Source organism: Scaptodrosophila lebanonensis, unplaced genomic scaffold (assembly GCF_003285725.1).
Source record: "Scaptodrosophila lebanonensis strain 11010-0011.00,11010-0021.00 unplaced genomic scaffold, SlebRS2 tig00001415-arrow-pilon, whole genome shotgun sequence".
NCBI lineage: Eukaryota > Metazoa > Arthropoda > Insecta > Diptera > Drosophilidae > Scaptodrosophila > Scaptodrosophila lebanonensis.
The window spans coordinates 12,467,454-12,494,518 of NW_022060742.1; the positions used below are offsets into that span (position 1 = coordinate 12,467,454).

General features: G+C 34.9%; 3 protein-coding genes across 6 annotated transcripts in view; 1 reads left to right on the plus strand and 2 right to left on the minus strand.

The window, feature by feature from the left end:
* LOC115632467 (cationic amino acid transporter 3) overlaps positions 1–6,761 on the minus strand; it is a 26,942-nt gene extending 20,181 nt beyond the window's left edge. Inside the window, exon 1 of the mRNA XM_030529634.1 lies at positions 6,514–6,761. The gene's annotated coding sequence lies outside the window, so the exon portion shown is untranslated. The remainder of the gene's footprint in view (positions 1–6,513) is intronic.
* LOC115632469 (AF4/FMR2 family member 4) lies at positions 5,700–26,427 on the plus strand. Of its 4 annotated transcripts, none has more exons than XM_030529637.1 (7): positions 5,700–5,715; positions 21,965–22,045; positions 22,103–22,540; positions 22,614–23,542; positions 23,889–25,161; positions 25,227–25,320; positions 26,052–26,427. In XM_030529637.1, the coding sequence occupies exons 2-7, from the start codon at positions 21,988–21,990 to the stop codon at positions 26,077–26,079; spliced, it is 2,820 nt and encodes a 939-aa protein (XP_030385497.1). In that variant the 5' UTR covers positions 5,700–5,715; positions 21,965–21,987; the 3' UTR covers positions 26,080–26,427. The 4 variants fall into 4 exon arrangements, with proteins under 4 accessions (XP_030385497.1, XP_030385495.1, XP_030385498.1 ...); XM_030529635.1 differs by lacking the exon at positions 5,700–5,715 and adding an exon at positions 21,086–21,214; XM_030529636.1 differs by lacking the exon at positions 5,700–5,715 and adding an exon at positions 21,485–21,535.
* LOC115632470 (general transcription factor IIH subunit 2) lies at positions 18,053–19,735 on the minus strand. The gene is made up of 3 exons (XM_030529639.1): positions 19,601–19,735; positions 19,201–19,542; positions 18,053–19,137 (listed from the first exon to the last, which is right to left on the minus strand). The coding sequence occupies exons 1-3, from the start codon at positions 19,663–19,665 to the stop codon at positions 18,228–18,230; spliced, it is 1,317 nt and encodes a 438-aa protein (XP_030385499.1). The 5' UTR covers positions 19,666–19,735; the 3' UTR covers positions 18,053–18,227.
* Positions 26,428–27,065: the final 638 nt, after the last annotated feature.

Below are 27,065 nucleotides of genomic sequence, written 5' to 3' on the forward strand. Positions count from 1 at the left end.
GGCATCCTTCAACAGCGATACTCATCTCTGGCCCTACACCTGCAGCTGCTACTAAAGTTAAATTAAATTGTAAGTTTAGTTTTAATGTCGCTTTTGTCTCTATACTCCTTTAATTACTTTGCAAGTGACATTTTATTTTCTATTTTAATCGAACTCATACAAACAGCATATGATTAGGGACATACACATGTTCAACTATAGCTTGAAGCCTCCACAAATTCATTATAAATCATAAAAATGTCCTCATTGTAAATCAAACTGCAACAAAATAGCAACGGCATTTGGCCTTATAAATTCAATGAGGCAATCAATATACGTTATTGGTACAACATGGCACGATATCAATTGGCATTTCTGCGCAATGTTTGTCAATTGTACAATGTACACATACATACATACATATACTTGTATGTATGTACTCGTATTTATCTTTGGTGTTTAACAATTATTCACGTTGGCAAAAGCACATAAATATAGCGACACTTGTAAAAGTGACAACAAACGTTGAGGTGTGAAAATATTTGGACAACACACACAAATACAGCAATCAGACCAATTATTGGGCTGATACAGAAAGTGTCAATGAATTGGTGAAATATTTAGAAATAATCAAAATAAATTAGCAATAAATTAGATTGCTGGCCAAGAGAAAGAGAAAAAGCGCTTCTGACGAGCCGCCTTGCTGTGACGTACAAGATCATTAGCACCCATCAATTGGCATCACAAATGGCTAAACTATAGACCCTAAAAACCGTCGCTGACGTCAAAACCTCGTCTTTTCGTTTATAACTATATTGGTGGCCGATTATTCAGGTGTGAATAAAATAAATGATCAGAGTGTGACTGCGACTTGATAAAAACAAACAAAAACAACTAAATGTAGTTTTTATTGCCAGCTACTTGACATGGCTTAGCTCTGCTTGGAGCTTTCGACGACGATTGTACCGATATATAATGCCGGTTTTCAATTTCATTACGATCATTTGGCCCACAAAGTCGACCAAAAAACAAAAAAAAAAGTCAAACTACTGTGGCAATATTTGTGGCCGCGTGGCATCAACCATATGTGTTTGGACTCGTGATACGATTTTCAAGTTTGGCTTGTATTTGGTTGGTCTAGTCCTCTCCATCTCAGTCTGTTTCGAATTTGTAATTCGAGAAGTTTTTACGAGTCATTGATCTTGCTCGAGGTTGAACTTTGGAATTTTAAATTAACCAGCGGCTTTGGTTAACTTGGCTTGCAGCTATTTTTCATTTGTTTTGACTGCAAATTTCGTATTGATGTTGGACTATTAATGAGTGCGTGTGTGCGTAATGGAAAATCACCGATCATGTTTGTAATGCTCAAGTAATATGGCTAACCGTTATTTGGCCAATAGATAGAGCAATTGGTTGGTCATAAGACTCCTCAGTGGAACATGAAATTTCGTTTGTCATGAAAAAGTTTAACAAATTTGGAAGAAGGCAAATAACAACATTCAAATTTATGTAAAGACGAGATGGAAAAATATAAATTAAAATAATATTAAGTTTCATTTGTCATGAAGAAGTTTTTACACATTTTGAAGAAACCAAATAACAAAGTTCAAATTTAAGTAAAAAAAATAGAAAAATAGAAATTAAAATAATAAATAAAATATAATAAGTTCCTTTTATTGTCATGAAAACTTGTATTTTGAACAAGGCAAATAACAACTTTTAAACTAAAGTATAGACGAGATGGAAAAAAAGAAATTAAAATAATAACTAACTCTAAAAATGTATTATAAATACAATATAAACATAAGCCTAGTATAACACCCAAGATGAAGGAACTGCATAAACTCTCCACAAAAAGATCTCCCAAAAAATCTATTCCTATCATAATTATTTATTTTAGTCATAAAAAACTAAAAATATTTTACAACTACACCAATATTCTCATTCTAAACAAAACAAAGCCTCAGACGGTCAAAGTTCATAACACTTGAGTTTAACATTTTCTGATTGGTATAACATGCGCCACATGAGTGTTCTGGCATTAGGCCTATATAGTATAATTTAATTTCGCTAATATCTAACAACATTATATGAGCAGCAGTGAAAAGAGCAAGATAAGAAATAGTTTAAGAGCTACGCAATACTTTCACAACAGAAGTAGCCGAGACAGTTCGGCATTCAGGTTGAACGATTAGACAAATGGGACGTTATCTTCGTAAGATTTATTCAAGATTATGCTGAAATCATCAACTACATTTATTATCCTGTTTGCAGTAGTTGAACTTGATTCTTTACATAGAGTACGAGTACGAAATGGGTCTTGCGCATTTTAGAAACTGACGCCATTGGCACACATATAAAATATTTATAAATGCCTGAATTCTGTGCAAATATTTGTACAACAACTCGTGAGTAACTAACATAAATATTTTAAATGGCTCATTTTATCTACAATTAGGTACAAATAAAAACTGCTAGAAAGCTAAACGTGTTTACAGATAAGGAACATAAACAGAGGTATAACATTTTATAGAGCATGCTATTAGATGGCATTGTTTTATAATGTTCTATAAATATAAACAAACAACGAGGAAAACTTCGAAGAAAAACTATTCCAAAAATTCCACAAGACTGTACTTGTTCAGAAATTGCAGTCTGCAGAATCAAGTAATCACATCAACTCGAGAGACAGTAGAAGATTTTGTCAAACCGACTAGCATGTCAGCTCTTTCCGTCAACTAATTCAGTTGAACAATTCAGCTGCTATATATTTTTTAAAATCGAAATAAAACTTTAACTACAAATGATATTAAATTCTGAAGACCCTTTTAAATGTAAATTAAAATTCATTTAAAGCTTTAATGTTCCTTGTAGTTATCTGTTACATCACATATAAACACGAAATAATCGGCATAAATAAATTGACGCTAGAGATAGCAATAATTCTTAACTAGAGAGGAGATTTTCGTCGACAACAAGTTCGTAAAAGAAAAAGTAGCTGAAATTTTAAATTCCCAATTTCAAATCGCACTGATTTCGCCCATTCACCAGCAAATTGAGATTTCTATCTAGAAATGTTAACGTAACTGCAAATTATCAAAACTACAGCAAACCGTAAAGATTTAAAAACAATTTGCACAATAAACTGATACGCTGTCTAGCTACGTGTAATTTAAACACGTGCTCGTAAATATTTTGAGTACATACTTATAAAAAAAAGTCAGTGAACTCATTTCGCAACAATTATAAAAACGAGTACGCAACGTACTGTAATTGAAATTAAAGAGAGTGAATACAATATGGATATTATTTTTGTGCAAATGGTTTTTTTTTAGGCCCAAAAAGTTCTCGGTTGCCCAAAGAGTTTGGGGAAAAATGTTTGCTGTGCATATTTTCCTGGCACTTACATTATTAACAAATTTTCATTAAAAAATTACAGAATTGTTATAAGCAGGCGGCTGACAGGTCGGTCTGTGTTGGTTGGCCACCCCAGCCTATGCCGAATGCCTATGAGCTATATACATATATAGTATATGTTTGTATATAACAATGGTATTTATTTCAATGCGGCTTGTTGGGTGCTCATTGTGGCTTACAAATTGTTTGTGACTTTGAAGCGCGAGTTGTGCGGTTGCACTTTTTTCCCTCACATTATTGTTTTTTTGTTTTGACTCTGTAGGGAACTTTACATTACTCGACATTTGCAAGTTGGCTGCAACATTCAGGGGAGCACTCAAGTAAAAAAAATTGCGAAATGTGTTGAGCTTAACGTCAAATCAGAAACATTGCCCCAAAGCAGTTCATTAACCAGTGCTGAATAAAATGTTGATGTTTCGATAAGAATGAGAAAAGTATATAAAAACATAAACTTTTATAACAGGTATAATTTAAAAAGGGTTTACATTGTCAACATGTAAATGCTGCCCATGTGGTTGCAATTGACCAAAGATAAATACAAAAAAAGTATAGGTAATTGCAAAAAGCAAAACTTTTCTCCAGGAGCTCTCAAACTCAGCTCAGGAAAAAAGTCTCAACAATTACAAACAATTTAAAAAGGCAGGAAGCAGTTGGTCTACAGTAGGAAACGAATCCTTTCAACAATCACATCCCAGAGTCTGTCCTTATTAGCATGTCATCCAGATTTCCTGTAGCTTTTCCCGCAAACATCGATGAAACAATTTTCAAGTAAAACATTGTTTTCAATTGTGACTAAATGGTTTTTTTTTTTATGCTTCAATTTAAAATGATCAATTTTTGATATACTCTTAACAACCTAGGATAGATGAGGCGTCAGCAAGAAGATCAAAAATAAGTATTTACCAAAAATTACAAAAATTGAAGTCTAACAAACGTGCTGTTTTGCACTTTCATTTCAAATGAAGTGTTCAAAAGGACTTTGCTAAATTATAACTATTTATTGTAAAATATAACTTCATCCAAAAAAAAACTAATTTTGTAAAAGTTGCATATTTGTATGAAATCTTTAATCATCGATATTAAATTTTCAAATTTTTATTACTTAATCCTTTTTTATTGATTTGTCTGACTTCTTTGGTATAGTTGTTGTAATATTAAGTATTTTACTTAGTTCCTATTATTACAGACATTATTATCATCAGTTCCAAGTAAATGGCTCAATCCGCATCACGAGTTACCATTATTCATACCTGGGTTTTTTATAACAACTTTGATGTCCACTACCTTCGGCTTTTTTCTTTATAGCTACCGATTGTAAATTTTTTACTTGATAACCGTATTCGTTTTCTAATCAGTTCGTATAGTTTGCATGTGATTGTGTTGCCAGCTGAATTCTTCCCATAAGTGTGGCTGGACTTTATGGCACTTCTGTTTTATACCTATTGTGAACGTTGGAGGTGTTTTGTTCTTTGATTGAAAACTATGACCACTTTGCCCATAAAGTGCTCGCACTCTTCAAACGAGCTATCAACATTACATTTAATCGTAGCGAGTTAATTTATTAGAGTAACACAATCAGTGGGCCATACGATTTTTTGACACAAGTTCATTCAATTTGTTGCTAAGCCCTTCAAAACTTCTTGCCGGGCCTTACAAGTGTTTTTTTGTTTTTCAATTTATCAACGAAACTATTCCTTCATTGAAAAGGTACTTAATATATAAAATTGATATTCTTATCAAAATGGGTATTAAGTACTAGCAATGAACATTAAAAGGCATTATTATTATACAAATCAATTAATCATTTAATATGTCTATAATATAAAGGGGATATCAGATATGCTTAAGCTTTTGGAACACTTTTGAATATATTTACCAAATAAAGATGAATCAAAGATGAAATAGAAATTTTACATCTTTTAAATAATTGAGATATCATAACACAATATCAATACGTATATCTGTTGTTAGTAATATTTCTTATGGTTGGATCAGACGAACAACTTTTTCAGAATTTTCTTTTCAACACGAATACTTGTAAAATAATATAAATTTGTGTGCAATTCATTTTCATGTCGTACCACATCTTTACTTAATCTGATTCGAAAACAGATAAGTACTACGAATACATGGCCACATGAAGTTTCACAAATGTGTCATGAATAAAATGTTTCTATAATTACAAACGGTAAGAATATTCTGTATTAAAATTAAGTTTTCTGATATAAGATCATCTCCATTTCTATGTTTTTAGGTCTAATAACGTCTCTGCTGTGAATCGAGGCATAGCTGGCCCGAATCCCCCACCGAGTCGGATAGGTATATCAGTTTTTTTTCTTTAGTTTTATTTAAATTAAGTTCTCTATTGTTTTGAGTTTTTTTAATCGATTGCTTTGCCTGTCGACAAAATAAATAGAATAAAAAAAATAAAAGTAAAATTGAAGTGTGATTTTCATCATTATTTGAATTACTTCAATTTCATGCATATAGCTTTTCAGTATCAATATAAGCATTGGCGGTGTCGTTACTAGAATGATAGATATGTATTCTATCTTTTTTGCTTTCTCTGTACTTATTTCTCTTCATAACCCAATCATGAATGTAAAATGTAATTAATCTTTCACTCGTCAGCTCAATTATAGGACTCGAACAAATGTGTGCTTTAATTAATCATTTTTAATGAATATGATTACATCAAGAATATACATCAAAAAATCATATTTATTTTACTGTGGATGTTCATTTAAAGATATTTTATTTCCAAAAACGCACAGAATTTTCGTTTTTAAAGCACATATTCGTCGTTAAAGCACATATTGGAAGTAGGGGGGAAAAAACATACGTCAAATATTATTTACAATTCAAAACTGTTGTTTAAATTATGGCAAACATGATGTCACACCAGTGGGAATAGGAAAAACACACTAACATGGAGAGAGGAAAGTCCAACTAATTTAAAACAAAACGAAGAACATGATGAGGGTCCATAAAATACGCAAAACAAACATAGACAAATTTACCGAATGACCGACTTGACTGACTTGTTTTTAATCACGATCTACAAACACACATATATACATACACAAGTTTGTTTATAAATTTTTACTTTTATAATACCTTTTTGTTGCAATGTAATTTTAAATAATTATTAGTCACTTGATCGGTATTTAGAAACGACTTAAAAAACCTTTACCGCGAGCTCTTTGTTTTCAATATGTTTCGTGCTTTGCACGCGATTTATTTTATACAAACAGATATGGAGACGGAGTTCGACAGACTGGCAGAAAAAAAAGCATTCACACCGTTTAATTCATTTATTAACAATTCACGTTTTTTACGCACACAACCATATGCACGCCGTTTCTTTGTTGGTTTTTTTCTGCTCTTTAACTTGTTATAACATTTAAACAAAAACAAATGTACAAACAAAATGAAATTAAATATAAACCGCAAAAAGTAAGGTTGACGCTAACAAGCGCAGCGATTGACTTTGTCGGAATGAGAAAGAATAGGCGAAGATGAAAACAAATGAGACAAGAGATAAAAAGAAGACTTGAACAGTTAACAAAGAGAAGTGATAATATTCCTATTGCTCTCTAAAGTTGTTGAGAATTTGTTTTGGCTATCAAAGATACCAAAAGATAAGGAGAAGGAATTTTCCTTCTCAAAGTAAGATGGCAAGAATTCTTCTTTGAAACTGCAGAACGCTTTTTGGAAAGGAAACATTACACCTTGGATATAATTATTGGTAAAAATAACTTGGTCTTTCGTTAATTTTTCTTGATAACAATATTAAAATAATTATAACATTTTAAGTGGTCTTTCAGCAATGTTTGAGAGCAAATTATCATTTCAAATGTTACGGGCTCTTTGGCTAAATTATGTTATTTTCAGAACAGTATGTTTTTAATGTCAAGTAAATATGCCTAGTGCTAATAAGATAATTTTCCTATTTAAGAAAAGTAAACAGCTGACTTCTGACAGTGCCGCTAAATACAACAGCTGCTTTGCATAATTAATATACATGTTTTAATAATTTTTTAACAAATCTAAATGAATTGCTATTACTTTAAATATAATTGTACTTCTATGCTGTCCCTTATCTTGTTTTTTAGAGAATACATAAATGAATTATAATAATAAAAGGACTCAGCTGATTTTCTGGGACGCCATTTTTGGCTTTAGTGTTGGTAAACATTTACATATTTAAACTTGAAGAAAATTCGTCAAAAAAGTTTTTAAAAAAAGTAATTTAAAAAAATGGAAAGCGCTCACATAGCAGGTTCTGTAACGTGATGTTGTATAAATTGGATTGTTGCAAATACATAATTTTGAAGAATTAAATATTTCTTTTAACAATTTCGTCAAATACTCACGTACATACCATCGGTTACGTATGTGGAAAGGTACTCAGAAAGCACTTTAGACTTTCTAAAGTGTTTTGGCATTTGTAACTGCTCAATCAGTTCGGTGTACGACAAAAAATGCATTTTTTACAGATAAGGCTTCACACAGTCTAGCCTTTTTTTATTATGTAACCATTTCAAGTGTAATTTATGTAATTTCCAACTTCTGCATCTTCTTCAGCGATTCCAGCCGAGTCCACTATTTTCAGTGGACCACATTGATGGCCTCTTCCCGAACTCCAATCGCTTAAATTTTTGATATTTTTTACTCATATTACTAATGTCCATTCGTAATATCACAATTTACACATTTTAGTAAGGACGATATTAAGGTGTACGAGTATTCTTTTAAACAAAAAGAGAACCATATCTCCAATTTCTTATATCAATAAGTTTTTGCAACTACCTTTTGCAAAAATCACAGTAAAGAAATCTAGTAATCTTAAAAGTGTGCTCAAGCATCGTCAGAGACATAAAAAAATAGAATTTCTTAATAATCAAAAGCTTATTGATGCTGATGCAATATTTCATACTATAACTTGACTTAGAATATATATTTAAAATGCTGCAACTTATATCGGCATGACAAACTAAAATATAATTTAACTATAAAATTAATTCAAGCAAATGGAACAAAAATTATTGCATAAACTTGATGTCTTTCTGATTCATTTAACAAATAGAACGCGCACCTCTAGGTGATATATTTTCCATCACACTAAACTGGGTTTTTGCATATTTTAAAATAATTTATGTATTTACAATATACACACTAAAAAAAAATTCCACATGTGGTAACAGTAATTTTAGACAAATTTTCGCTAACATACTATCAAATGCAGCTATCCAAACATTCGAGTAATTTTCTCTCTAAAAACTAGTATTTGCTCTGTGAATGATAAAAGTATTTCTTAACATCTAATTTATATTTACGGACATTTTTCCAATGTTTTAAATAGTTTCTCTGATTCAAGGCAATATGTTTTTCAATTCTGTAAATAATATGTATTTCCTAAGCAATCCCAGATCGCCAGTTCATTTCATTTCGCAATTTGGTTATCTTACAAGCCTACTCGAAGTATTCTGAAATCTGTTGTAGATTATTGAAATAAAGCCCGAATAATTATAATTGTCAACAAAAGTATATCGAGTTAATACTTGCAGCCTCAGTACAATGCAAAATGCGATTTTAAACTTCTGTGTTTCAGGGCAAAATTTATTATTACTTTAGGTACTAAATAAATCCATTTGGATGTTTTTCATTTCCTATAAACTAGGAATCAATAATAATAAAATGTTTGAAAATAGAAAAATATCAAATGTTTCTAAATTTATGAGGTTTTTAGTTTAAAGGCGAAACTCTTGCATCGCAAACATATTTTTCTGAGTGTATATTTAATAAACAAATTGCTGTTGCATTAAAAATGTGCTTCTACTAATAGATGGAAATATATATTCACCGCCACTAATTACCATTTTCGGACGGGTTAGTCGCTCAGTTATGGATACAAGGCACCACTTCATAGGACCACTAGCAGCACACAGACAGATATTACAGGTATATGTATTTATATAGCTCCGCACCTGTTGTGCATGTAATTAATATAACAACAGATTTGTAAGAGCCATGACTATGAGTTCAAATGTGGTTGAGTGGCTTTCTGTCTTCACCTCAAGGCAAACGGGTTAAGGTTATCACATGTGAAATGATGGCTGGGTTTTTAACAATCAATCGCTGGGCTTATAGCAAAATTTGTTTCAGCTATAAATAAAAAACAATTGCCTATAAAAGCTAAGTTTTTGTGTTAATTATTTGTTGTTGTTTTTTTCTCTTGTCATTAGCAAAAATAATTTCACTTGTGCATACATTAAATAATTGCATTGCGAGCTAATCAAATAAAATATTAATTTTATGACATTAATTGGCAATTTTTGAGGTTCGTTAATGTGGGGGGGCGTTGTTTGTCCAATTTAAATTTGCCGGAAGTTATTTGCTCGTTTGTCTGTTTTGCTGTTTGTTTTGGCAGAAAGCAAAAATAAAATCATAAATAATATTTTTTCTTTATTTGCGACGGCGGACAAAAAAATATTGTGAATTAATAATAGAATGTGTGTCGCGCATGGAAAACCATAATGGTTTCAATTTAATTGACAGGCCGTAACAAAGCATAAAAATACATAAGTATTTAAAACAAAAAATCACAATTTGATCATTCTAGTTAAATAAACAATTATTAAAAAATTATTTTTTTTCAACAAAACCAACAGACTGCACATAACTATGTGGATATCTAGTTATGTATTGGCATAAAAAGGCAACTAGAATATTTTAAATATTGTGCTGGGAAAAAATATTCGTTTATTTTAGGTTGATAGGGTTGGAAATAATGTCCCCGAGGCATTTGTGGTTGTGGACGCAAAACGTGACATTTCAACCATAAGTTAAACGACATAGAAATCTGTGAGCGCAGATAAGCAATCAATATACTTAGTCATAAGAAGACTTATCGATTATAATAAAACACTTATTTTACTTATAAACAATTTATTTAAACGCATACAATGAAGAAATTTGTCATATAAAGTCGACTACACGTTCATTATTAAGACGCAATATTTTGCCTTAAAATGGATCTGAGTTGGATTTGTTGAAGTTTTTTCATTGATCATATGCAAAAGTTATTTTTTAAATGCATCGTGAATTTTTTAATCAAAATTTTAATTTTTCTCTTCCGACACTCTTTAAAGTTTCAAAAAGAAACAAGAAAGAATAGCAAATTACTTTGATACGTTCCGAAAGCAGGGGCATATAGTACAATACAGACTATGACCATACACGTATTTATATTTACATACATAAGTATTGTATGTATGTATGTAAATTTCTGTAAAATAAAAATTATAATATTTTGAAATTAAACTGTGAGTTTTCTGATAAATTAAAAAAAAAATATTGTGGGCGCCCTCCTCAGCGATTCACATACCAAGTACCTAAGTACCTAAGTACCAATTGAATCGTGAAAATTTTAAAAAATTAAATAATAAATTTGTGAATTTAAATTGTGAAGTTTCTGATAAGTTAAAATATTGTGGCCACCTTTAACAGGAATCTTGTGTCCAAATTTCAGGTTCTTAACGCTCGCTATTTGGGCTTTTCGTTGATTGCAACATACAATAGTAAATAAATATATATATAAATATTAAAACCCCAATAATTCATGCTCCAAGAAAACTATCAAAAAATCGAGTATGCAGTTCTTTGTCTGGTTTAAAACACCAACTTGAAGTCGATCGATGCCATGTTTCGATTGTCCAACAAATACTTAAAGTTCTCAGCTACATAAATATTAAGGGCACTTATTAAAGCCCAATTCATTTTTCTACCCAATTGTAGCATTATTTGATATCAATGCCTTACATATATGTAATACTTTTCTTTTAAATCTAATGTAATAAAAGCTTTTTCCATTTTCTTATATATTTGTTATAAAGAAACAAATTTTATCAAATTCGTAAAGTTGCCTTAAAATATTATTAAATTTTTAAATAAATCGATAAAAATCGGTCATACATCACTATTCATTACTAAAGACGAATCTGAGGTATTGCAAAAAAATCGGCACACACTGTTTATCCCAAAAACGCCCCAAATCAGTTAGAATTGTCAATCTCAACATTTTCTTTGTTAGTCTCACAGGCTAAGTTGTTAAGAGTTGCTAATTAAATTAATTACCGCTCTCCAAAAAGATCAGCAAAATGTTTAAATTCAACGTATTCCGTAAAGTTATATTTAAATTCATATACGAGCTTGTACCATAATCATAAAATTAGTAAATAATTTCGAAGGCTCAGCCCAAGCCCAAATCGATAATGCTAATGAGTTTTACATGAACCACAAAAAAGATAAATAATTTTTAAAATGCAAGCTGTAAAACGGGATTTTTGGCAATATAGTACCGAGTCGGATGTTAAGATAAAAAATACACAAAATGCCTTTTTTACTGCAAATTTCGCTTTTAAGCAGCACGCGAGCGTTTTCACACATCGAGTAGCTATAAAATAATATAGGTATAGATATTTTTTCATTCATGAACAGGTGGCAATTAAAAGTCGTTAAGTTCAATCCGGTTTGGTGTGGCTATCCAAACCGTATGCTATTAAGGCTATGCGGCAATATAATTTCATTGCTAACCTTAAGTCGATTTGATTCGCGGCTCATATACTGAGGTTGGATGAATTGTTGTTTTCAAATTGAAAATACATCGAAATCCACTCGAATCTCTATAACAGCAACGTCATTTCCCATTTACATAGATTTGTACTTGGAATTGAAAACTTGAAAAGACATAAATGCCTTCTCAGGAGATAAGATTTATTTGCCTTTCAACCAGCTAAATAAAGTTTCAAGGTAATAGGTTTAATTGAAGAAGAACAAGACAAAAACCTATAATTTGAAGTTCAAACTCTTTATTAGTCTAACATAATGAATTATTTTCTTTTTTTTATACACAATAGACGAAGAGTAAAAGGGAATACATTTTCTGATCAGCTGGACTTGAAAGAACTTATGAAAAGAGTAAAAATTGAAGCATTCATTTACTTGTAATAACAAAGATGGTTTAAAATGATGGTTTAAAAAAACAAATAATTAAATTATAAAATCATATTAAAAAAAATGTATTTATATAATTAATAGGCATAGCAGAAAAAATAAAGTTATAATAAAATGTTAGCCCTTGGCTTTCTCCTGATCAGTCATTCAAAATCAACATAAAATAAACATACGAGTATAAAAGTTAATTGTCATCTACATTCACGTTACATTAAAAATTAGGCGTATTCTTCAGACTCTGCTCCTTCTATATCGTGGCGAACCATTCAATTGCGCTCTAAGCACTTTAATCAATTCTTATAAATTACAAATGGCCCATTATATTATGCACACGAATTTGTGTGAAACTTTTCGTATACAATGCAAATAAGCTTAGGATAGAAACAATCAATGGGCACCCAAACCCTCAGAAACATACTATACAAGTACACAGACAGAACTCAGGCAGCTTATCCTTTCGGCCACCCCCAGGTTAGTGTTGTTGACTGGGGTTGGCTGAGCTAGAAAGCCAAAAACATGCCACAACAAATAACTTAACAAGTGATTAGCCGCACAAAACTTTTCATCAGCATCCGTCTTAGCATCAAAGACGTTGTCGCTGGCAAGCCTACAAATTAGGGAACGCTTTTAGGCGTATTCCCTGCATAAATTATTATGGTGAATTTTGTGTAGTTTTAACAAAATTTTCCCCATGGGCGTATTTTATGCAAACTTTTGCCAGCCTAATGAACATTTTTGCGACTGCTTTAATTCAACGACATTTATTTTCAGTCATTTTTCCCGTGCAATTTCCATGATGACGGACGGAAAATGTTGGCGCGAAAAGTCGTCCGTTAAGCGAAATTGCGAATTTGCGTTTTGGGGCTTGTCAGGCTGGCAGGGGCGTTCAGTCGTAATTTTACCTTTAATTAGCTAAACGTTAATTGCTGGCAATTGTTACCGATATGCCTGCATATATGCACACATACATATATGTATGTACATATGTACTATATATGTATACCTAGTATATGAATATATTTAGAATGACTTGCTGTTGTATGTACGTACATATATACGTTAGTGCATTATAATAAAGCATTTCATTTATTATCTGATTCATTCAACTTTCACACAATTATCACATATATACGTACTATGCATATGTACTTGTATGTATGTTTGTAGCATTCAGGTTGGATTCGATGCGGAAAAGCAGTCACATTGTGGGCAGCACAATTAGTCAGTCAAGGCAGACAGAAAGACGAGCTGTAGGGAGGCCTGAATAGATTTGTCTGCCAGTTTACTTAACTGTGATTTGTAACTATTTGTAATGTCGACACAAAAAGTAAACTGCGCTCATTTAAAACGAGTCTACCGGTATTTTTGCATTTTTAATATTACACTACAAATAGAAGTGTTGACATGCATTCTTATGCATGTTTTAGTTTATTTGCATTTGAGCTGAGCAAGAATAGAGCTCGTAAATACTTGTAGTAGAATAATAACTTAGTCGCATACTATATAACAATCTAAATGAAATACTTGATTTTAGTGCGCTTCAGTAATGGAATTCTGCTTAATGAAAAAACAACTGTTTCTTACTAACTTAAATGCCAGAATGCATTCTAGGTCTAGACCTAGGAATCTGCATAAATAACAAAGTACAAGGTGAATCCCAAAGTAAACAGGAAGCAGAATTTGAATTTTTCAAAATTAGTTTATCTCTTTAATGGCCTCGACGTCCTTGCATCTCATTTCTTTTATAAGTAAATTCAATTGAGTGAATAGATAATAATCACACGAATGCAAATCAGGCGATTAAAGGTTAAAATGTGGTGTAATCGTGTGTCTATTATTCAGTCAGAAGTGTCAACCGATGAGACGCACATTATCGTTCAACAAGCCCCAATTTCCTTCTTCACTACTACATACATACATACACTATGTATGTACATATATTCATATGTACATAAAAAACAGCATTAACTGTTTGGCCAGGCAGAACGAATTCACGATAAATATGTACATATATCCTCTTTGAATCGTAGAATCAATTCAACAAAAATTTTGACTTCTCCAAACGACATTTTTCAGTTTTCCCACTGTTTTACGATTGTTTTCAGGATTCAGTATCAGTCACAATAATATAAAATAATTGTGTGTCTTTTTTTACTTCTTAATGATGTCTTCGGAATATTGAATTCTAAGCAATTTTATTGTATCGTGTTACTTTGCGTGTTATAGCTTGGCTTCCATCCGATCGTCAAGAAGTTTTGACGGTATGGAGCCACCAGAAAGGTAAAGGAAGGGTGCATTGGAATATCTTTAGATAACACACAAATAATATTTAAACTGGGAATCATTGTTGTGGTTTTTCTCTAGTGCTCCATTTATTATACTAACCGCACTTTAAGAGATTGCATACAGTCCTATAATAGTTATAACGCATCCGTATATCTCCCAAATAAAACGTGTCCTTAACACTTACTTATTCACTTTTATAGCATTCATTTTATTCCCAATTTATATTCACTTTAAGAACTCTTTCAATAATTTGTTTTCTCTCTCCATTTTACATATTTGTAACACTTACAAGAAATAATCAATATTTAAATATATTTCAGGGGTAAAAACATATCACTGCATTGCATAGTCCCGACAGTTCTGCTAATTAATTTTAAATTTAATTTATGCATGCTGACTGACAAACTCTCTAAAAGCCATATTTTATGTTTTTCCGTTGTTTATTTTTTTTTTTTGTATTTATATTTTTTGCACATTGAAAATGTCATAATAAATCGTATTTCTTTTTCGGTTTTACTGAGTTCAAACCAGTTTTTTACTAGTTTAAAGCAGTGTCATTGAGCTGTTGTTCGATTTATGGCATATTTTATTATAACGTAAAACAAAATCTAGCTCTATAGCACCAAAAGCATCGATCTACCTACCTGTCTGCCAACTGACTGGTCTGGGTAACACACTTTAAAATTCACACACCAACGCATTTATTGTTACTGCTATTGTTGTTTTAGTCTAACGTACTCTTCTAATAATGACATAGTTATACCATGCTATATATGTATGTACATAGTATATGTATGTAATACGCCTAGACCCAAAATAAGCGCGTAACGAGCGGCGATCAAATGAACTGCACGAGCGTTGGCGTTCAACTCACGCGAGCTTGGGACAAAAGCCACAAACTTGGCATAGAAATAAGAATTAACTGTGAACGAAAACAGCAAAGCACACACATAATAAAAACAACAACAATGATTGTTTAAAAACAAATTATAATTAATAGCATAATGGCTTGTTGTTGCACTTGGGAGCTGGCAGCAACTGGCCGAAACCACAATGCTCTACAACTAAACACACACAATTCCTCATCGCTGGATATCAGACAGCCTTATCGGAGTCACAGGTATAATGGATTAATAAAGATCCAGGGTCGGAAATCGATTGAATATACGAGAAAATGTTTAATAGCTTAGTTACCTGTTGTAGTAGGTCCAGTAACTGCAGATCCTAAAATAATTAAACACATCGGTTTGTGAACTATGGAGATAGCTGAGAAGTGATACATATATTAATTTCTCCCAATAGGTACTTTAAGACCTCTATCAAATTCGCATAAAACAAGCCAACAATTACCCCTCACAGTTTCCGCTTTCAGCTTACAAATCTGTTTATTTTTTTTATTTCATAAATCCTGATTAATCATATTATAACATTTTCAAACACTCTTAAATTAGACGAGTATTCTCAAAACATTATTACAACAACATGCATATAGTATGATTAAAAACACACCTAATCATCGCTTTATCATTGAATAATACGAATAAATATTATAACATTTCCGAACACTCGTAAATTAGACGAATATTCTCAAAAAATTCTTACAAGAACATGCATAAAGTATGATTAAAAACACACCTAATCATCACTTTATCATTGAATAATACAAATGAATAACGTACTGCCAATATACATACATAGTTTCAATAATTTATTAATAAACTTGCTGTATGAAATTAGTACCTTCGAATCAGTGTGTCCATATATTTTAATGACATGCAAATCAGCATAATTTCAAATTTGCCGCACATCTTAAACAGCTGATTCGGGAGCTGATAGGCAGCTAGTGCTTTATTAGTATAAATACTAATAAAGCCGCAGTATTATTGGCCAACAGAGTTTGATGAAGTTGTTTTTGATCAACAATAAATTGTTACGACTATCTTCCCTTCTAATTTAAAATCGGTACTTTTTGTGTGTAGATATAAATAATAAAATACGTGCTTAAGTAATTAAATTCTGCGAGCTGATAACTTTCGTTACAAAATCAGCTTGCAGTATTTTAACAGTAATTAGTATTCTTACAGGACGACATTTACCATCAAATATCAATCAAGAAAATGTGGTCATACTGATATATTTGATATCAACTTTGAATCTACAAAATGTGGTCATACTGATATACATACGTATAAAATAGAGCTGTAATGTGTGTTGGTAAACATCAATGTTTTCGATATTTTAAAACCAAATACACTATTTTGATTTAGTCTTTATTTGTTAGATCAATATTTTTGTTCAAAAATAACAAATTATTCACGATGTTGCTTTTTTAAAATCTCCTACTTCCGTTATAAATTAGACAGCTTTGCTAAAAGTGCGTTCAGTGGCACAAAATGTGGATGGCACGGCCATGATCCGCCTGACCACAGAACTAAATGAATCATGACTGCTCGCCAAACAAAAGATGGCTCCTTTTCCCCCTTGGGGCTATCAATGTTTTTTCGTTCCTTCTCACACAGTGGGGAAACATTTATAGAAGCTTCAATGCATAGCAGGCAACCACTACCTTAATGAGCCAGCCCGTGTTCATTTCTTAAATACATATGTACATACATACATATGTACATACTTGTATATGCACTTCGAATTTACGTTACATCCCTGTTCGCTGTCAACACCACTACTTCCAAAACTATTACATTAATAAAAAAATATATTCAAATCCAGTTAATAAATAATAAATCTGGGAGTAAAATATTTCATCCTGCTTCTTCGCTTTCGAATTTTAAAAAAGTACCCAATTATCGATATGGGCAACAAAAACATCGAAGTTTTCGATATTGCCCAAACATCGATATATCGATGTTTTTTCCAGCTCTAGTATAAAATTAAAAATGTGATTCACCTGCCACCCGCATATTGGTTGATTGCAGCGGAGTATTATTATTTAATTCAATTGCTAATCTTTCTTAACAAATAGAACTCGATTCACGCAAAAATGGAATCCATTAAGCTGATTTCCAATGATGGTCAAAGTTTTACCGACAATGTTGAGCTTTTATATAAATGCTCGGTTGTTTTGAAAAAAATGCTGCATAATTGCGGCGATAATGAACGGTTCGAATTGGATAAAGATTCATATTTAGACATAAAAGAGTTGGTCACTTTCGCTTGGAAGACGTTGGTGGATCGCATTAATGGAAAGAATGTAGAACAGATTCGTGAAGGAATTTAACATTACAGAGGACTTTTCAGAAGAAGAAAAATAACAGATTAAAAAGGAATTACTGTGGGTTAACTCCAATTAATACACCAGATGTTTCCATGAAGTACAATAAAATACAAATAAAGCTTTAACGTACACATTAACTTTGTGGTGATATTTTATGATTATTATGCTGCACATTGAACTGCAACGATTAGCCAATGATTTTGAGAAGATTAAGGTCGCGTGGCAATGCCAAGCATGCTCAACAATGCTCTGACTATTGTGACTTAAACTAAAAGCGTTTAAGCGCTTGTTCATATTACATGCTAAACTGGCGTTGCTGCTTGGAGGTGCTCGGGAGCATGTCGTGTGTTTCAGCAGCGATTGTCTTGCCGCCTTGTTGCTGTTGCTGGTAAATCAAGCCAGCAACTCCCGGTATAGTGTTGCAGCCTACACAGGCATGCAGTGTTTCATGTATGAAAATATCACAATCGATGCAATAGAACTGCTTGCAGTGACTGCATTTAAACACCATTTTGTCATGGGGAGCGCTCAATACTTTCTGACAACCATAACACTTGCGAATGCCGTCACATTCAGAAAGTTGCGGTACCGATTCCATGGACAGCTCCTCATAGTTGGGCACCGGAAACAGATGGTGATAAGAACGAGCCAGATGCGGCGCTGAGACCAGAGTCAAGCCACAAGATTGGCACTCGACGGGCAGCTCACAATACTTGCTTTTGCACTGCGGACAATGATGACCAGTGGTGCAGAGCTCACTGGGCTCGTCCAAGTTATCAACGTGACACATGCACATAGAAAGTGGTGCATCCTTGCCCTCCACCTCGTCTTTACTGTGTGGAAAACCCATACGAATGAGTGAGTTATGTTGCGTTTTGGCAGCTGGCGGTGGATCTACCTGCGAGAGCAGCTGATCCCGAAAGTGCGCGTCGTCCAGCACAGCGCCGTAAGTGCCAAGAGTCTTCTGGGTCAGGTAGCGGCAAACGTGTATTTCAGCCGACAGCGAGATGACAGAGCAACGTATGCCCTCCTTTACCAGTTCATCAATAGTCAGATTTATGTCGACGGGATCACATGTGGTCAACGAACCCATGATGACGACAATTTCACGCGATGCATGGGATGGTACTACTTTGAGTGTTTTCAGTGCCATGTCTAAGCCATTCTGAAGTGATGGCTCACTGGTTAATGTGACATTTGCGAGACTGTATAGGAAAATGGAACGAAATATAAAAAGCAGTTTGGCAGTCTTTGGTCCGAACACTCACCCCTCCAGTGCCTTCAAATGAACACGCGCTGTTCCTGTCAGCTCAGTTATTTTCTCCGCCCGTTTAGCCTTCAGCGCAATAATCCCTAACTGGCTGATGGGATTCTGATCAAAAAATTCCTCAATGAAAATCTCCAAGAGCTTAAGAGTACACAGCAACCGCGTGGGCTTCAGATCAGGCACGCTCATCGATTCTGAGCAGTCAATCACCACAAAAAGATGTCGCATCATGCCCAGCCGATTTTGCTTAGCCTTTTGCACCTGCCGTTTGCGCTTAGCCTTTTGTATAATCTCAGCTATGGCGCTATCGAGCAGGCCATCGTCGTCCTCCTTTATGGCTTCCCTGGTGAAACGTAAGTTAGCCATTGAAACGTTGGGATTTATTTACATGATGCGCTTACCATGTTTTCTCATAGCCCGTTTCCCAACGGTATTCTTTTTGATCTTCATTCTCGTCATCAGCCATTTTAACGTCGCAAAACTTTATTTTTGTTCAACAGCTTTCGGTAAACAAATCGCGAGAAACTGCATGCAACCGGCGTTCTTTGAAAAGTGTGTCCACACAAAAAAAGGCCAAATACAAGTAACAGCTGACCAAATACCTAAATATAACCAACAGTATTTAAATTCGAGTTTTTTATTGGGTTTCGATTTAAAAGCTTAGCATCCTTACCAATTTAAATATATGTATATATTTTAAATAAATATGTATTTTTTGTATGTATATTTAATGAATTTGAATTTAAATATCGCAAATCGACATTCACGTGTACATGTGTAACACAAATTTATTTATGTTGAGATACATATGTATATACATACATATGTATGTAATATTAATGATTAAATCCTCAAGTAAGATATCAAAAATAAATGCATGTATTTATTCCTGTAAAAAATTTAATATTAATGTAAATTCATGTACATATATGTATGTACATATGTATATTTCAAACATTCATAAAAGAAACGATAACAAACCTGCACTACAAAACAATATACACAAATAAAATATTGGTACACTATTCTGCTACACTAATTAATTCGTCCAGAGTTACAGAAAATAATTCAGTTCCGTCCGAAAACTTACTAACGAACATAATCTCGTCCACTCCACTCTCACAAAATTTCTCATGTTCTTATTTAAAAATTATTTACTTTCCTCGGTACACCAATTACGAAGCCCTTCCGAACTAATGAATTCAATTTATACTTTTAATTTTTTGATAACAAAAAAGTGATTAGACTCAAATATTTAACAACAAATAATTATTTATTAATTACAATAAATATTTATGCAACACAAATCTCCCCTCTAATCAAAAACCTCTAGCTCAAATTTATAGCTGTAAATTTCGTTCGTACAGTAATTTCATTCCACATGGGACTCACAATAAAAAAATAATAACTAAAGAAAAATTATAACGGGCAAACATTTTAAAAACAAAGCATTTAACATTACAAATGCTTCCTTGACCCGCCAACAGCTGAAATATACATATGTACATGGCATGGCAAAAGGAGAAGCAAAAATAAAAGAACGTGCAATGGCAACAAAAACAGAGGTGCCACACTGCCACATACAAACACAACACACGACGCTATTGGTGGATAAACTGCTACAAACCACGGGCGAACGGAAAAGAGCGCTACGCAATAGTCTGGTCATATACGACTTATGTGGAAACATTGCGGTGTTTAATAACACCAAATTTATATTAAAAATCGGCTTAATCGTATTTAATTACTATATCATCAATTGTTGATCATAAAAGTAATAGGTGCACGTGTTTACAAACCATTGGCTATATAGAGATACAGGTAGTATAGGGCATGTGAAAGTCATTAAGGCCAACACCATTCAAATTGTTGTTGTTGCCATGTCGATTTCTGTAAAAATCATTCGTTCAAACGCGCGGTGATGGTACGAACTAAAATCAGTTAAATTATTATTCAAATCTTAAACTTGTATGTTAATCTGTGAGAATATATTCCAAACGGTTTTGTATATGAAGGTGTGTTTAACTTGCCAGATTTCAAATAAATGTGGCCAAAGCATGGCCAAGGTGATTGCGTGAAAACCAAGCATGCGAAAATGTGCTAAAAGCGACAGTCGAATGAAATTTAATCATTTGTCTAGGCACAAATAACATGCTTAAATAATGTGAAAGTTGTATAAATAAAAATAAATTAAAAATGGCCCTACATTTTTGTATTTTTTAACCTTTGCACTAGTTGTGGGCGTGTGTGTATGCTTTGTGGTTTCCAAACATTTGCAAATGCGCTTTCCGCGACTTATCAAGTGTTAAACATGGCGGCGTATCGTACGAGGAATGGTATATGTTTAAATGTAGTTCGTTTAATATGTAAAAGGGTTTTAGTTGTCTCAAACATTCCGTGCGCCCGCATTAGTCAACATGCAATTTTCCTCTTTCATTTTCGCGCCCGGTTTGCTCTGTTTATGCGCCTACGTTTTGTGCTTGCGTTTCTGGCCTAGCGCTGCATTGCAGCCATTATGTTTTCTGCTGCTTTATCGGCTAGTCTGCTTTGTAGCATCGAGAAACTCACCGCATCCTGCATACACGCACGAAGGCGGCGCGTTGCCACCATGTTAGTGTCAGTACCAGCGTTTTATTCACCATTGTGCTCGACTTACTGTACTTTTTTTCTGTGTGCTCTGTATGCGCGTACTTTTGGTTTCTTTTTTGTTTGTTTTTAAATTGTTGAAGGCATTTAATATTACAACCTATTTGTTGCGGTTTCAGCTTAAACGTTGGTGTTGTGTATAATGTTGGCACAGGAGATCACACCGACGGAAATAGGCAAACACGCAAACATAATTAAAGGTAAATGTGAGCTAAATATAATAAAGGAAAAATGCCGACCACACTTTTCATATTTAGCCGCCCAGGAAGAACTAGCCAACATGGATGTCCTTGTGTGTGGACGCTGCCTGCGGGCATTTCACTTCGTTGAAGAGTTCCAGACACATAAAGAGGACGGGTGCGAAAAGGAAAATGCCAACCTCAAAGAGTCCCTCGATACAAAACCAAAAATTTGGGCCTTTACCCTCTGGAAGGCAACCCAGCTGCAAACGCGCAAAGAGACAAATGCCTCAAGTTCATGGGCTCTGTATCAGCATTGGGTAAAATTGGAGGAAGGTGTGCGTGAGCCATGGATAGTGGCAGGGAAAACGATACAATCGTTTGGCAAAATCGGACATGGTGAGCTTCAAGATATGCCTGTGCGCATTACAAAGACGGTGGTAAATCCCAACAATAACAACAATAGTGCAAATACCAATAACGCCAATACAATGTCTTCTGGCTCCCCAACACGCAGTGAGTACTAGAAAGTGAACAAATAAACTAATAATTTGTTCATTAATGTGCTGTGTTTTGCACTACATTGCAGAATCTCCCAGCTCGGCAAAGTTGCCTACAGTTGCCCACCTCAAGGACACGGAGAATGAGCGGCCGAGATCCAAGTCAGGCACACCTACGCCCAGTGCTACAAGTGGAGTCGTCAAGCCAGGCAACCGCATGGCACAACGCACAGATCCCCAGACAAATAAATGCACCGAGGAGGCTGTCGAAAAAATCGTAGCCAAACGCTTCAATCCACGTCGCAAGACGCACGAGTATCTTGTTAAATGGGTAGATCGTGGCCACATGGATAACACATGGGAGTCAACGGCGAACTTGGAGCGTGTACCCACTTTTCTGCAAGTTTTCGAAAAGCAGCTGGCCCGTCAAAAGCTGTCTCGCGAGAAAAACATGGATGCCATAAAAAGGATGCAAGCGTCATCTAAAACCGAAGCACCACTTAGTCCCGCACCTATTTCACCCAGTGGCGGCGTAGGATCAACAGCGTCCTCCAATACACGGCCGTCGCGCACTTCCAAAACCAAAGCTATGGATCAGGTGAAGCAATGGGTTAGCGAGAGTGGTACAGGCGCTGGTTCGACATCCCCTTCGTCCGCGAATGATGATGAATCACCCACGGAACAGGAATGGAGTTCCACGGCAGCGCTTAAGCGCAAGTTAAACAATACAGATTCCAGTCAGGACGGTGGTTTCAATGCCTCCAATGATTCAACGGGTCTGGAGGATCTAGAGGAGGATTTAATACCCTCACATACGGTGAAGCGTTTAAAAAACGGCGGCAGCATATCCGTTGAGATCAACAAGCCTAAGGTGGGCGGAACGGACAAGTCCATAAAAGTAAATGGCAATGCAGCCCTCACAGTGGCCAATTCAAAAATGGCAGAATTAATTTATACACAGGATGCCACGGCCACGGGCATGATGCGCAAAGCTGATGTGCCCAATTCCCTACATCTGGTATGTTCAGCCCCCATATATATCAATTAAAATGTAGATGATGTTTGCTCACAAATTAAAAATTTCGAAAGTTCTTCACACAAAACATTAGACTTAGTCACCAATGATATCAATTATAATCTTATATGAGATCTAATTCAAAACAGTCTTCTAACCTTCTCAAAGGTAACACTTATTAGCTAAGTTGCCGCTTTAAGCTCCAATATCAGAAGTAATCGTATTATTAATATAAGCTCATTTTTACGCTTTAATTTTAAAACACCCTTTCTCTGTGTTCTTTTAAAAAGCACTTCAGTATAAAGTTCTGGGCAATATTAATTTGAACATTTTGTAATATTCGTTGCAGAAGCGTGAAAAACAGGAAGGTTTAGTGCGTCATCTCTCCAAGGCCGAGATGCTTGTTTCCAATACAGGTATTGTGCGCCTGGACCAAGCGCAATCTGCTGGAGTTCCCAACCTGTCATCGTCGCCAATTCCGAAACACAGTCCCACTGCCTTGGTGGCTAGCAAGCGGCTTACAACCGCCGCCGGAACCCGTACTGCCTCTCCAGTGACCGTGGCACAAAGGACACAGCTGCTCCGCACGCCCGGCGCCCAATATGCGACGGCGCAGCGTCGCATACAGGGAACGCCACAGACACGCGCTACACCAGCGGCTCGGGGAGCAGTGGCTGGTGGTCGGACGCTGATCACCCGGTCTGGCGCGACTCCACAACAACGTCAACTCAACTCACCCGCCGGCAACAAAGCGGTCACGCCCGAGCAAAAGATATTGCAACTTTCCAAATCCGGAGATCTCAAGGTCACGCGCAAGGTGATGACTCGAGATGAGCTACTAGCGCAGCGTGCCGCTCAACAACAGCAACAGCGTCAGCAGCTGCAACGCCAACAACAGCAACAATCACAGGTACAGATACAAAAAGTGCAGCAATTGACGCCGCCACGCCTGCGTTCCACAGCAATGAAGAGTGGAACACCAGCGATAGCTAATGAGACGCACGTTGCCATGGAAGTGGAGGAGGATGTTCATCAGGCACGATTGTGTCCGATAACGGGCAAGCTGATTGGCCAGGAGGAGACTCAATTGCAAATGGAGCAGGAACAGCAGCAGGAGCAGCAACGCGAGCAACTGGAGGCAGCTGCTCATGCGCTGCTCGGAGGGGATCAGCAAGTCCTGACCAATGAGGATGGTACCGCGTTGCTGGTGCGTGGCGAAGATGGCACCGTCTATCAGGTGGCTGGCAAGAATGCCGAGGGTCAAACCATACTTGTTACCCAGGGTCCCGATGGGGAGCAACAGTTTGCTTATGTGGCTGCTGCTGAGGGCGAGGATCAGGATGTGCTAACGTTGGACAATGCGGTGGCCGAGGCTGTGGCCCAACTGCCAGCCGATCATCAGGCTGAAGCGACCACTGCGGACGGAGAGCAAATTCTCGTTAGCATGACAGAGGAGGAGTTGGCTCAACATCAGGCGGCAGCGCTGCAACAAGCGGCGGCAGCCGGTGAGGATGGAACCTCTGTGGCGCCCACTGCACAAATACACATCACCACATCGGATAGCGATGGTACGGAGGCGAATATACCTGCGGAAGTGGTGCAGGCAGACTTGCCGTCACCGGGTAAGCCAGCATCATAAAATCCCTCTAAAATAAATATTCATATATCGTATTTTTTGCAATCCCAGGTGGCACGCGTCGCGTTGTTTTATTGCTGCAGGATGGCACCTTTATGATGACTGAAATGCACGACGAACAGTTCAAGACGCTAAACATCCCGACGTAAATAAATTTATAATGCCTAAATAAAGTAGATCCTAAGTATTATGGTATATATAAAGCACATGCCGTTGTTAGATCAATCAAGATTCTGTGCCCGCCCACTCCCATTCGTAGCCTCATAGGCGGCACAAAGTTTCTTGCAAATTTATAAATGCCGCTCTTTTCTAGAACACATTTCCTTAATTGCGTAGCTTTAAAAAAGGTTCTAGAAGCCTTATTTTAAATTCTGTTCTAGAAATGAAGAGTACATATGAAATTTATGCAACATGTAGCAATAAAATCACGATCATTTCCTTTTTAAAAATTTCAGGGAATTTAAGAGTAACTGGCTTATAGTATTCTATTTGTTTAGTTCAGTATATTTTGCCAAATTATATTAACATAACAAGTACATTTTTTTCAAATGTATAAAGTTAACTTTGATAGTTTTGTGTTAATTAATATATATATATATTACGAATAATACCTTGAGATTAAAAAGGTTACTTCTATTTGAATCTCTTCGAAACTAAAACGCAAAAGAATTTTGAAAGAATCAACTACACCTATTATATTTTGTATTAAAATCGATTTCAACGAATTTATCATTTAAAAAACTTTCTATATTGTTTTTATATAAATTTCTACAGTAAAACCAACAACGGCATTGGCTTGTAGTACATTAAATATTGCATATACATTAATATTTTTTATTAATTAAACTTAACGCATTGTGTAATTCTCTATTCTAGGCAACCAAATGCAGCTCTTGCATTTTAAGTAAAAATTAAATTATAAACAAATCAACAAACTGAACACGATGTACACACACACACACACAGGTTTGTTGTCGATTTTAGCTTTAACTCTAAGACGACAACAACACCAACAACTACGATTACAAGACAACAAAAAGAACTCTACCAGATAGAAGCGTAACATGAAATTCAAGAAACGACTACACACACAGATCAAGCAAAACTTTATTATAGAAAACACTTATGTATATGTACATTATTTAAGTAATTTTAAACAATTAGAATTCCTAAATGCATAAGTTTTGTTCACTAATTTTACAGTTATACACAAATAAAGTCGCCAGCCAACTTAAAGCGCAACTAATTTTAACCAGCTGAGATGAGTTCATAGGCGACTCATTCACAAAACGATTGTTGTAAATTAGTATTGCAATTGCATATACATACATATAACTAAATAGAAATTCATTAACAATTTCATTGAACTTAGTGTATAATGCAAAAGTGTATTTATAAATAAAAATCATGTAAAACTATGGCAGCGGAGAATCTTACAGTAAAGCAAATGGAAAACCCGTCTGGCAAAATGAGGAAAAAAAACCCCGTTTTGGGGGTGCTATCGGAAAATTGTTTCGTTCCTGAATTGTTTTTAAGTTGAATAGATTTCGCTGATATTCAAAATAGAGAGAGATACACATTACGTTCAAAATTGTGTTTATTTGTCTTTAAAATTGACGAAATTCTGTAGCGTGGAAAGGGACTATGATAACCTTGTGTTGCCTAAGGCTTAAGGTGGTCTACAAACCAATATTGGCTAACGAATCGTCAGTGGTTTTCGAAATATAGATGTTTATCCACACAGATTAACAAACATGGCCTGCTGATCGAGTATATATGAATATACATAAGCTGTGGGTTCCAAGCTGCTTCCATCTACCTGCTAAATACACTGACACAGGCCTGATATACCCTTTCCATTCCTCGGCCAATTTAAACGACTTTTATGAT